Source organism: Apostichopus japonicus, chromosome 14, assembly GCF_037975245.1.
Source record: "Apostichopus japonicus isolate 1M-3 chromosome 14, ASM3797524v1, whole genome shotgun sequence".
Lineage (NCBI taxonomy): Eukaryota > Metazoa > Echinodermata > Holothuroidea > Aspidochirotida > Stichopodidae > Apostichopus > Apostichopus japonicus.
The window spans coordinates 11,674,354-11,687,619 of NC_092574.1; the positions used below are offsets into that span (position 1 = coordinate 11,674,354).

At 35.3% G+C, this 13,266-nt stretch overlaps 1 protein-coding gene across 1 annotated transcript in view; it reads right to left on the minus strand.

Moving 5' to 3' along the window:
• LOC139980245 (complement C3-like) overlaps positions 1 to 13,266 on the minus strand; it is a 63,367-nt gene that overhangs the window by 1,443 nt on the left and 48,658 nt on the right. Inside the window, exons 28-37 of the mRNA XM_071991783.1 lie at positions 11,844 to 12,052; positions 11,172 to 11,324; positions 10,768 to 10,836; positions 9,201 to 9,379; positions 8,167 to 8,254; positions 6,402 to 6,585; positions 5,418 to 5,504; positions 2,992 to 3,069; positions 1,429 to 1,512; positions 274 to 424 (exon numbers count right to left, since the gene is read on the minus strand). Of these exons, the coding sequence (XP_071847884.1) occupies positions 274 to 424; positions 1,429 to 1,512; positions 2,992 to 3,069; positions 5,418 to 5,504; positions 6,402 to 6,585; positions 8,167 to 8,254; positions 9,201 to 9,379; positions 10,768 to 10,836; positions 11,172 to 11,324; positions 11,844 to 12,052 (1,282 nt within the window). The remainder of the gene's footprint in view (positions 1 to 273; positions 425 to 1,428; positions 1,513 to 2,991; positions 3,070 to 5,417; positions 5,505 to 6,401; positions 6,586 to 8,166; positions 8,255 to 9,200; positions 9,380 to 10,767; positions 10,837 to 11,171; positions 11,325 to 11,843; positions 12,053 to 13,266) is intronic.

Below are 13,266 nucleotides of genomic sequence, written 5' to 3' on the forward strand. Positions count from 1 at the left end.
TCCCTAATGTTGCGGTCCATTACTAAAGTAACAATAATAAACTTTCAATTTATACCAGTATTTTGCCCTTACCTGTCTATTTGCAAGAAAAGTAGCTACAATATGCTGTTAAGCGACATGTCTTCGCAAATGTGTAAAACAAATTCAGTTTGTCAACGGACAACCCATCTAATGAAATTCAAAGTTCGCCTCTTGTCATCGTTATATATATGTTACAGTATTACGTAACATAACATATCATGTAATGCTTCGTTGGAATCTACATACACTCACCCTTTAACCGCACCATTCCCGTCTGGCTTTGTATACTCCAATGTATTACTGCCAATTAACAAGTACTGCCTAATTCTTATATCGGGACAACGACAAGCTCTGCTGAGCCAGAACTCACGAGAGTCATGGATATGGACATCTCTTTCATCACCTATGGAATCGAAAGAAAGGCTTGTAATTAGATATCATTTTCTGTGGAATACTGGAAACATCATACGAATGGCAGCATTAGTTAAAACCCTTGATGGTTGAAATGTATAAATGTCTTCAAATATATACAGAAAGTTAAGCTGGCGCACGTATTGGACATCATGAGATATCGCAGAATTAATTTCAAAAAATTGTGTTGATTCTGTGCAACTTCGATACTGTTATAAAACTAAAATCAGACAAATCATAAATCGTACCAAAATCAGACAATTTCGATAGCAATGAGTGTAGCAAGTCAACACATGGGCTGCGATCGTTTATAACATCTGGTTTTTGGTTCCTGTGCGATTAAAGTCTTCTTTTTAATCTTTTGTGCTTATTTAATTTTCTTGGTTTCCATTTAAGGCTATTGTTGTCAAGACCACAACTATACTCACTGCAACGTGGAATTGATTTCAATGCTAACTTCTGGCTGCAGATTCAAGTTTACAGATTGCTTTGGTATCTGTCGGTTGTTTCGCACAGTATTTCTATAATAGTCGTTGCTTACTATTACAGAGGACCATCCAACATACAACGAAGTTAATACGTTGAATGGCAGCAATTAGTAACCAAATTATACCAGCAAGTCTAGTTTTGAACTGTACAAATTGGGTTACCACCACTAGCATTTTATAACACAATATAGCATTTAAATATTGTTGTAGTAATGTTGAATTTCCTCCATAAATCCGTCTGCAAATGTCTTTTTAATACTGCATAAACATTCAAATTATTAATTGTCGGCACAGCGAGTGGTAAGTCATAGCCTTTATACTTTCTGGTTTATTTTCAAGTAATTCAATGTTTGAATAATGCTGTGTCCAAAAATGTCAAGGCAACGAAAGTTTCTCTTTCGAATGTAACTTAATTAGTGCTATCTAAAAGATGTTCATTTGGTGAACGAAACTATATATTTCGTACTATTTTTAACGTATATTTCCTCCATTTGTCATTTGTCATTACCTCTCTTAATTGGATCCAAAATAGTTGCGTTGACGACTTTGTATCCGTCTTCCTCTCGTATGTTCGTAACCTGCAAATAGTACACTAAACGAAGAACAACAAAAGACATCGAAATATTATGAAAAAATATCTTGGACATGTTTTGAATAGACTGCAGGATAAACAAACACTATGGTACTGTGATAATTTTCAATATTTTCTGTATACAGTCAAAACGCTAATAATTTCTAGTCAAACTCAAGTGTGCGCTACCATGCTATTTGTTGCATCATCACTACTTGCAAGCATCGAACTAAAGGATAAACTTGAGACAGAATTTTAGTATGGATGGTTGATAATCCAACAAGAAATGCAATAATTTCAACGGCTGGTGTTAATGTTATCGGTTTTCAAGAAGTTCACTTTTAAAATATTTTGAAATGACCAGAATATATAAGTCGCACATTCTGATGACTCAACCACTATAGAAGTTATGTATCTGAGACCATATCTCCTTGAAAAATTAAGTCGTACATTCTGATGACTCAACCTCTATAACAGTAATGTATCTGAGATCCTAATTTCCTTGAAAAATTTAGTCGTACATTCTGATGACTCAACCACTATAGCAGTTATGTATCTGAGACCATATCTCCTTGAAAAATTAAGTCGCACATGCTGATGACTCAACCTCTATAGCAGTAATGTATCTGAGATCCTAATTTCTTTGACAAGTTAAGTCGTTCATTCTGATGACTCAACCACTATAGCAGTAATGTATCTGAGATCCTAATTTCCTTGATATATTAGGTCGTACATTCTGATGACTCAACCACTATAGCAGTTATGTATCTGAGACCATATCTCCTTGAAAAATTAAGTCGTACATTCTGATGACTCAACCACTATAGCAGTAATGGAGCTGGGACCATATCTCCTTGACAAATAACCTGTGAGTATCTTCTCGCTCACTGTAAGGTGCTAGTGAGAAGTTGCTCACTGTCATACTCATGAGAAGTTGCCCACTGCCTCAATGCTTTCTACTAATTAGGGATTTCGATTACTCACTGTTGGAACAAAAGAATTTACTCGGGAGGAATCTTCATTTTCTCACTTGCTCATAGTTGTGCAGTTGAGTTTGTGTTGAATACTCAGACTGCTCACTCTTTAGTAATGTCAGTTAATCTAGTTGGTCACTATGCATTTAGCAAATTCGATTAATGGTAAGGTATTGCGGCCCGTTTGCAGACTCGTTCCTCGCGTATATATCTCTCACTGGTCCAACCATTAAAGGTATCTCCACTCTTTTCTGGTTTCTCACATGCGCTGTGTTGAAACTGTTGACTTTCGGCGAGCGTTGCAATACCAACGACCACTTAGAGATTGTTTTTATTAGTAAATGATGATAATGAATAGGATATATTATTATTTTGAAATGAAAATTCATATCAGATGTTTAATACTGCTGTGTAGCCCATGGCCAATGTCGATGCTGTGAGGATTGCACACAACGTCTTCAGTGATGATGACAATTAAGGCACATTTGTGACAGATGAAAAGATCTTATGTCAAAATATACTTTACCATATGTTTGAGCACTAACACAGGCAGCGATTAATAGTTCACCAGTATCCGGACTATCAAAACAAGGAGGGCATTCACCTTGAAAGAAGATAGAAAAAGGTGATGTAAACACACGTATTCCCAAAGAACGGTTCCGTGCCAAGTTCGCTTCATACTTAGTGAATGAATTCACTCCAAGAAAAGACTGATCACTCCGAACACTTTCAATCGATTTCTCACATGTTTGCAGTTAAGAGTTTATTTTATATTCATAAAGACATATCAAAACTGAAGAAGTTAACTCATAAACATCTGTGCAGAAGTATTACTTTACTTTACTTCGATCATTTCAAATGTTTAGCTTTGATGACAGAATGATATTCTTATCACTCTTCATTTGCAAAGCTTTAAGAATTAGAATAATCTTGTTGGTTCAATTGATCGATTCAGCTCTAAAGGAGGCATTAGCTGATGTTAAAGAATGACCTTATGCCTAGAATGACCTAAGAATGACCTTAGGCAGAATTTAAAAGACTCGAAATGTTATAGTCAAAGACAAATTATTATATGTTACATTTAATGCTGAAACTTTGCAATACTCCTTTAATGGTATATATATGATGACTTCAGCTCCTCAGTCCGCACTGTAAGCATAACTTTTAATATTTACCCATTGCTTTAAAAATTAGAAAAATATTCTAGATTTCTAATGTACCATGAATACGCTTTTTGTGTCCATATGGATGTTTTCATTTTGAATCTTGTGTTGCATCTGAGGTACTAAATACGACACAATGGTCGCTGTGTTACACTAAGTAGTCCATGCTCATTAAATTGATGAATTCAGATGTTTAAATGGTCATTATATATATATATATATATATATATATATATATATATATATATATATATATATATATATGTTGATACTAGATGAGACTAGTGGAACACTAGTAGTTGTAACTCGGAGTTTCACGCGTTATAGCGATCTTCAGACAACTGGGTGTGTAGTCCTGCTCCCCCCCTGCCTCGTTACTTCCGGGCACTATTCGAAAAGAGAAGGCGAGATTCGCCGGTGTCCTTCCACGCACAAAAACTTGGAACCTCAATAAATTCCGGCTAAGGATTTCCTTAGTCTGCTGAAGCACCTTCGGGTGGAAGCGTAATACGAGGTGTATCCTATCATTATCTTGAAGCTACCAGTTGTCTGAAGATCGTTATAACGCGTGAAACTCCGAGTTACAACTACTAGTGTTCCACTAGTCTCATCTAGTATCAACATATATTCCACTCTGTCCAATGGACATAGAGCACTCTGCGCCAAGATAGACGCCAACCTACTCTCTCTCTCCACCTCTCTCCACCTCTCTCTCTCTCTCTCTCTCTCTCTCTCTCTCTCTCTCTCTCTATATATATATATATATATATATATATATATTTGTGTGTATATGTGTGTGTGATGGTGTAGACATTCATGTGGACGGATAGAACTATTTTGTAACGGTCTACAAGATTTGTTTTGTAGCTGGGTCATCCTTCAAAGGAGAATACTCCTCCTGAGAAATGGAGTAGTTTGCTTTCTTATTGCACTACTGAAAATCTGTTTTGAGATAACCAAGTTAAGAACGTCTGTGTGGTCTGATTTGCATTGTCATGCCATGTTGTGGATTATAGCCCCAATATTGTCTCTTTGCTTGTAGGTATACCATAGATAATACAATGGAAGTATGTACATCTCGTAATTAATCTACCAACTATGTTAATGACTTGAATTGTATTTCTTCAGGTAGATATAAAAGAGATCGTGGTACATTTTAATGAAGCACACTGTTCCAGGTTTCCTTATGTTTTAATGTGGTTGCGTTACAAGTCATGATAAAAAGAAGTGTGACAAACTGTAGTCTAATGAAATGTTTTTATTACGGGATAAACATTTACTCCGAGAAGGTATCTTTGCCTAGGTACTAAACTGATGTGGTGATGGTGCAGGGCTTTCCGCGAGAACTCTATTCGAGACAACCCCGCTCCCCCTTTCCCCCTTCCGTGCCCGCCTCCATCATAACAGATGCAACCGGAGATATAACCCCTGAATGATGCAATAATAAAACATATTTGATTATATTTTAAACTGTAAGAGATTATGACTATAATATATATGATTATAATGATTGAACGGTTTGCATCAGGATAGTGCCGATTAAACTGAGCCAATTAGAAGCACAATGGACCATTCATAGAATCGATTTACCTCCCTACAACCGGAATAATTATTCACTAGTGTAGAAAATGACGTGGGAATGGCTTTAACCTGCCGGTTAGGATAGTCAGTTGATCCCATGAGGATGTTTTATAGGCCTACTGTCACACGAGGGGTACAAACCTGACTTTTACATCACACATGAAATAAATTTCTATCAGCTCAGCCTTTATGACATGGATCGACTTACTTGAAATACAAGTACATTCGTCATCGTTACACAGCGTCTGTACAACATTTGAACCTTCCCCTGTATAGAATTGTATGCACTCCTCATCTATAAAAGAACAGATTGAAATGATCATAAAGAAAAACAATTGTGAAAACTCACTTCGAAACTAATGTGTGATATTTAAATATGCCTATATGATATGAACTACATGCTGTTAATTGTTGACATAAGCTGCCAGTTTGAGCATGATTAAACGTTAAATAGCGAAGATGCTTTTCGCAGGCTATGTAACTGAACAAATCATGATCATTATTCAATGCTATAGCCCAATTCAAGTCCTATATAAGACTCTCAGACGTCTGAATAATTTGTGTAACAGCTGCAATGGACATTGCAAAGGTACACCTGTGATATCATCAGATACGATGTGGAGTAATGATATGAGGCATCCTGTCTCTTAGAAGGGGGACATCTCCTCACTGACAACCATTCAGTCCAGATATGGGTATCCCTGGGCAATTTATGACCCGAGAGCAATAAAATTAAAGAAATACTAAGGGGTTTACGAGGCGAACCCCGGAGCTCTGCAGAGACGCTGCTAGAAATCATCGCAGCGTGCACAGAACTGAAAACATACGTGCAAAAGCTATGTGCACAACTAACGCTACATACAGCCTATTACGTAACAATCCATAAATATGCATAGGGTGCAAACCACAAAATTTGACTTCACTACAGTATTCTTGGAGTATAATATTGAAAAGTTGGGAAGTGCATGGATAGAAAGCTTAAAAGACCATGTAAGGTTATATGCAAATGTGAACTCGAAAACTTATGCCTGGCAAGTTGTGGCAACCGTATACATGTATAACGATTTAATACATTGGCATTGTATTCCATGTGTAGCCTAGTGTAGATACGAGGAACAGAAGCAATTTACAGATACGTTTAACTTAAAATCAGGAAAATCATCACGCTTTATAAGAATTATTAGTTACTAACCTGGATCGTAATAGTCATACACTGTAACAGCTGCGTGATGAATGTTGGTGACGTTGAATGCACACTCAGCCAGAAATTCAAAGCTTATAGAGCCTTCGCGTTGTATGGGAAAGTATTTAGTATAGAAAATAACTGAACGGTCTGACAATTCATATCTTGCGACAAAGCTATTGTCTTCTACGACCTGTAATTGGTTAAAAAGTTGCATGGATGAAGTTAACATTTAACTCAAGATAATGCGATCACGTGTTATAGCTGTATCAATAAATACTTACACAAAAACTTATAATAATAATTATTACAGAGATAATATTAGTATCACGAAAGAAATTATTTACGAGTGCTAGCCTGAAAATTGGTGTATGTATTACACGAAAGAAATAATTGGCAAAATATTAACCACTTGTGCAGATATGTGATTTGATTCATAAAAGTATTATCACATTTTCAAATATAGCAATCATGATTTAAAACAAAAACAAATATAGACATGCCACTCAATAACTTAAACTAGAGCCGTTCCAGAGTAGCTGTCCATGAGTTGCAGCAATTTGTCAATGAGTTGAAGTTCGTTTGATAACTTATTGGAAAAGATGGAATGTTTATGGTATGACTATAGGCAGTCATATGTCCTAGATCGACAATATCGTTAAATGTACGAGAAATCGATTTCTGATGAGTTGCGCACAACTGACAGTTTCCGTTTTCTCGTTTCATTCAAGTTCTATGATTATGATTTGACGAAATCGGCATATGTCAAATTAAATTGACACCTGACATTTTCTAGCAACTGTTTAAGAGGACTCTATCACATGTCATCCCCATTACGCTTTAGATTGGAAGAAACTGCCATATGTACGAGAAATTGACATATGTCAAATAAAATTTACATTTGTTTATTTCTCGCGCTCTTAATGGAGAACGCTTGTCACATCTCAATGTGTAACTTTCTTGACTGGATGTAAACTGTCATTAGTGACAGAATTAGACATGTATCGAATAAACTTGGCATTTGTCAGTTTCTCGATGTCTCATTTGGAGGATACATAATTCCTCTACGTCGATTTCAGAACTAATGGCACTCTATAGGAAAACCATAAACGTTGATACATGTTCCATATTCAATGATACTCCAAATAATATCTTATCTGTATTATATCAGCTGGGTGCGTTTCGCAACTTGATTCATCTTTATATTCCACTCCTCACCAGATTAACTCAATAACTAATACAATTTTGCATACAAGCAATGTGATTTATCTCAAGCTTCAAACTGTTTTCGCAATGATCAATAACAACGCACATCGAACAAAGACATGCTAATGTGTACCATTCGTAGGCCTAAAGGTTATCTTAACATGTGTTTGTTGTCGATATTTTTAAACCCTTGTCATGCAGAAAGAAATTGAAACGTAAACTATCATGAGTATAGTCACTGCTCCAGAAACTATAGTTCAAAGACGGTAAACGTTTTAAAATTGTAGGTTTTGTGATTTATTCATATTTCTGTAGTTTGAGGAAACTGCCAAGGATGTTCTTAAAACAGGCTTGTCTAAATATGGACTACGGTATACTCTCACTATTAATGAGATGTTTTAAACATATACGCTGGTAAAAACATAGCTACCTCGTTCATGCAGTCATTAATCAAACAATGATATCAATACTACTGACGCATACTGAACTTCATGCCTCCGAAGAAAATATTACAAATATAAATTGACATTGGTTGATTTTGTCACAACGAGTAAATGATCAACATTACCGTATTGCAGCTGTCCTTATCTGGAACAAAACCCGTGAAGAGTCCAAAATCTATAATACCCATGCTGGTGTTGGTGTCGCCCAAATAGCTACAAAAATCAGAACGTGCAGGTTTATGAACGATTTAGTTGGAGGAAGTAACTTGTTTATAATTAACACCGCTATGCACAGAAACAATAGAGATTTGCAATGTGTCAAATTTGGTCCAAGTGATGTCGGATTGGATAGTATAGGCTAACTACTAATTTTATCAACAAAATGAGCCTTAACCGAACAAATCATTTGTCTCTCAACAAAGACACCTAATGCTTTGAATTCTTACCATTCGAGAAACGGGATAACATTCTACTAATTGCAATGTGAATTAAATATTCCCAAACAACTAAAAACGTAGTTTTCTATTCCACAACCATCATGTACAATTTTATCGTTTCTTCATGTGCCATTCAAAAGTTATTTTTACCTAGCATTGTATGTCAAGTTGTTATATTCGTGTCCGATATACCTCTCATTTTAAATATATATTTGGGAGGCTTTCCTTTCACAGAAATCAACTCGAATATTCTTCAGTGAAACTCGTTAGCATGTTTTAAGAGAGTAATGACGTCAATTTCACAAGGAAATATGTATATATATACAGGGATGTGCCCAGGATTTCCTGAGTGCCGGGTATACTGATCACCGTCCTTTAGTCGATTTTTGAATGTGCTCAGATGCCAAATGCTGGCACTTGTGTAGCTTTACATAAATGTATATAAATATAAATATATATATATATATATATATATATATATATACATATATTTATATCTATATTTTTTTTGTTAATATATATATTTAAATATGTTAACATATATATTTATATACATTTATATAAAGCTACACTATATATATATATATATATATATATATATATATATATATAAATATATATATATATATATATATATATATATATATATATATATATATATATATTTATATTTTATATTTTTTTTATTTATTTATTGAAATATGAATATGTCAATGACTTACGAAACTTCAATGTTAATTAAAAGCTTGTCGCCCACATTGTATCGTATTTCTTCATCGGGGTCTTGATCCGGGTTTTCATCGGGGGCTTGATCCTTTTTAATTCTCCTGGTAGAGATGACCATATCAAATGGACACAGTTCTCTTCTATCGTTGCTATTTTCGTTGTATTTCACTTCGACCTATAGTGGAATATATTTGTTGATAATCAATCCAACACGCACAATAATATCATATTCACCAAGGAAGACAGTCGTTTGGATGAACAAAGAATGATGCCTTAAGCTACAATAGAAAATCTTTGAGGCTTTCCATCATCGCCGTCATATCGTTCCTAACAGAGCCGTATAGATACAGCTCTAGATAATTTTGAGCGTAATTATACTATATGCAGATCATTTAAAAAGCGCTGTAACATATGATACCTTAACCTTTGTGAAGGTTGTGAAAATATGCTTGAAAAGATGTCGTATTCAATACTTAAGAGAAAACTCGTAAGTTTCAAGTCCAGTATTTTCAACTTCACTGAAGCTCAAAGCTTAAACTAAGTTTGGCGGAAGTGATTGAAATGCCATTAAGAAGCTCTGTGGTTGGTTGACCATTAAGAAGCTCTGTGGTTGGTTGACGACCAGAAAAGTGAAACAAACGAACGAAATCAGTCTCGGGAAACTAGAAAGGGCTGATATGACAGAGCCCTATGTTACTTAAAGACGTGACTGGAGATCCCACGGTTTGAACAAAAGCGAAAAACATAAACAACATGTTACGTAATACGAAGCACACCTATACATACAGAACCTGAGAGCCTGCAAAACGACATATCGTCTTTATATGAAGTTGACGAAATTATAGCAAGTTTTCTACCAACCAAGTTATCACCAACTGTGATTTGGAGCCCCATTTCAATTCGATAGTAGATGATAGAACATGGTCCAAAGAAGTGGAAACAAATAATATAGCTGCAACATTCATTTGTACGTATACATTATATTTGATGCGACGCTGTCTTCTCTCTATTGCAAAATATAAGTTTTATCTTAAAATTACCGTCAAGTGTGAAGTTTATTAGAATAGATTACTTGTATCATACGATGATGTATAACCTCCACTCGGACCAATCTAATTTAACGTGCTAAAATACTTTCCAAAAATATATTTGCCAACGTTAACCTCCAAATGTGATGTTTACACAGTGTATTTTCACGCCACAGCATGCTCTGGTGTTCAAAATGACGTGATATGTACTTTACACATAACTAGTAACATAGTGCAAGTCATTCCATTGTATCTCAGGCTAATGCAATTAATATTTTTTTCGGGATTGGTTAAATCTGATAGGTTGGCACTTCTCTCATAATCCGTGAACATTTGTGTCTTGTTAATGAAGAAATCCAATTTATGATTTGGTTGCTGAACTCAGTCTTGTTCACAATTTAACTATCCTAAATTTGATTAAAAAAATTCTGCAAAGCTTACCTCTGAAATTTGTCTATTTGTTTACAATGTCGATTTATGTTTAGGCTGTTCGTTATAGTAGAGATACAAGTTAAAAATGAAATTCTTGCCGTACATTTAATGTTCCAGTTCCCTCTCCTTGCGTTTTCACCAAAAGTCGGTCTCTAATGTTCTCTTTCGTTACCTAAAAATAAATCAAGACAATCAGTTATTACAATTAACATTGATCTGAACTGTATATCCTGATTTCCCCGATATATATATATATATATATACATATATACATATATATATATATATATATATATATATATATATATATATATATATATATATATATATACACATACACACACACACACACATATATATATATATATATATATATATATATATTTGGTTGGGTGGTTTCTACCTTGGCGTATCGTGCTCTTTATACATGTGTGTGTGTGTTAGATGTACGAATTCCGTAAATGTGATTAAATATAGACCAATATAAAACACTAATAACATATATACCTCTACTGTCTTCTGAAGTAAGGTGTCTTCATTTTCCAACCGAAATATTGTCTTGAAGCCACTCGCACTTGATATGTTGCAGTGAAGGTTCAAGTCATCTTCTACGTTGAAGGGTGAAAACTCCGAAAGAGATTGCAGGGCGATGACCGTGTCCTGGAAAATAATCAGATGAATTTGATCATTAAATCCTGGCATTATGGAACGCTCAATGTACATGTTTAGTATTATCAACAGCAAATGGACAGACATTAGTTTGGGATCGACAAGACTCGTTATTTCGTTTACTTCACAAAACGTTTATTTTTGCTGTATTTTCACAAGTCGTCGAAAGTTTGTCGTAACAAGTCACAATTTCGATAAAACACTGAAAATTTATAGCTTGCTACGTCACTTCCGTGTAAATGTCTGCATGTTTTCAACACAACCCAAACATTCAGTCAAGCCATTCCTCTTAGTTTAACCTATATGTGTTGCCTATAAGAATGAGCTCTGTCGTGGTATGAACCGTATCGAGACCAATTGCTAACCAGCTGTGCCTTTTTGCAGGAAAAGAAAAGGCCACGTTAAGAAAATTTCCAGTAAATGTGATAAACTCAGTGAAAGTGATGAAAAAACGGAATAATTGGGAGGTTTCCAGTTAAAATATGGGAATTCTTGAATCGCTCATCTTACTTGTGTAGAAACAAATCCTCCACCATAATTTTGTTGCGTCGATAACCAGTTTGCAATTTCTGCAGCATATGTGATTTCATGAAGTTTGATCTGTGCCAAGAGAGCGTACCCGGTCGTCTCGACGGAAAGAGCTGAAGGACCGCGTTGAATCCAGAGTGGTCGCCCATCTTGTTGCTGGTTGCCTACACCCCAGGCACGAGAATTCGTAACTTATAGAAATATAGGTCGAAAAGAAGAAGACAAATTATTGTATGCCTCATAATTTGCAGGTTTCAAATCCACCAACACACTGTTATTACGCATGGAATAAAAAGCGTGACAGAGCGTTCTACAGGCACTTCTAATGTTCATCACACATTTTTTCTTATTGAGAGAGGTGTGGGGGGAGGCGTCTTATTTTTACAAAGGTACTGTCTTATAATACAGCAATAACTTGCATTATTAGGTTCATCATCACACGATGCCATTATGTCTTATTATGAATAATCTATACTGACAAACGTGTACAATTTATTAAAAGTATCAAAAAGATCTATCTATTTATTTATTCATTCTTATACCATTCATTGTTTTCTAAAAGTATGTAGCTGTCGTGACGGATGCTCCCGCTGATGATAAGAATATCTTCGCAGTATAGATGTATCTTTGTATTGATCTAGTTTAATTAAGTAAAAGTACTTGGTCGAGATATTCACGAAACGTTAATGCCGTTTACAGTGTCTAAGTTCTTATTGTCAGGAAATAGTAATACTACCTCTTTGATGTTCCTGAAACACTCCATCGAGAGACCGTACAGCCCCTTTAAATATTTATCTGGGTTGAGGATTCAGTTTTCCCACGAGAAGTTTTAACTATCTTATTGAATCATGTTACAGGGCCTTTTTCCTAAATAGATCCGATGTCTGTGGAACATTCGAGAAGGCTCCTCTGACGTGGTAGGGGATAATTTCCATAAAAAGGGTGGACTTCCAAACTCCCAACCAATCAGGGCAGATCAGTGCTTTATCCACTGATTTTTATATCGTTAGTTAAATGCAAGATGGGCAGGTTATCAGCTACCTTCTGATTATGCGCAGTGGGATTTTCGGTGGAAGTGTTTTATAAAAGGCGGCATGGTCTCGCAAGTTCGTCACTTTGAGTTGCATAATTGACGGAGTCAGATCATTGTATTTTTGTTTTTATTTTGCCGGCAAACTAATCATTTTATTAATTAGAGAAGAGAATCGACAGGGAAGAAAGTATAACGAATCACTAATCTAATCCTATCTTGTCAACTTGTTTTTTGTGAGAACTGTCATTGTTTTCTCAGGATTTACCGGCTACGTTGAACAAAGCACATTCCAACCTTTAAATGAGAAGGTGTGAGCATGATAACCGTTCGGAAATTTTGAATTCACATATTTACAAGAACATGAATTAGACT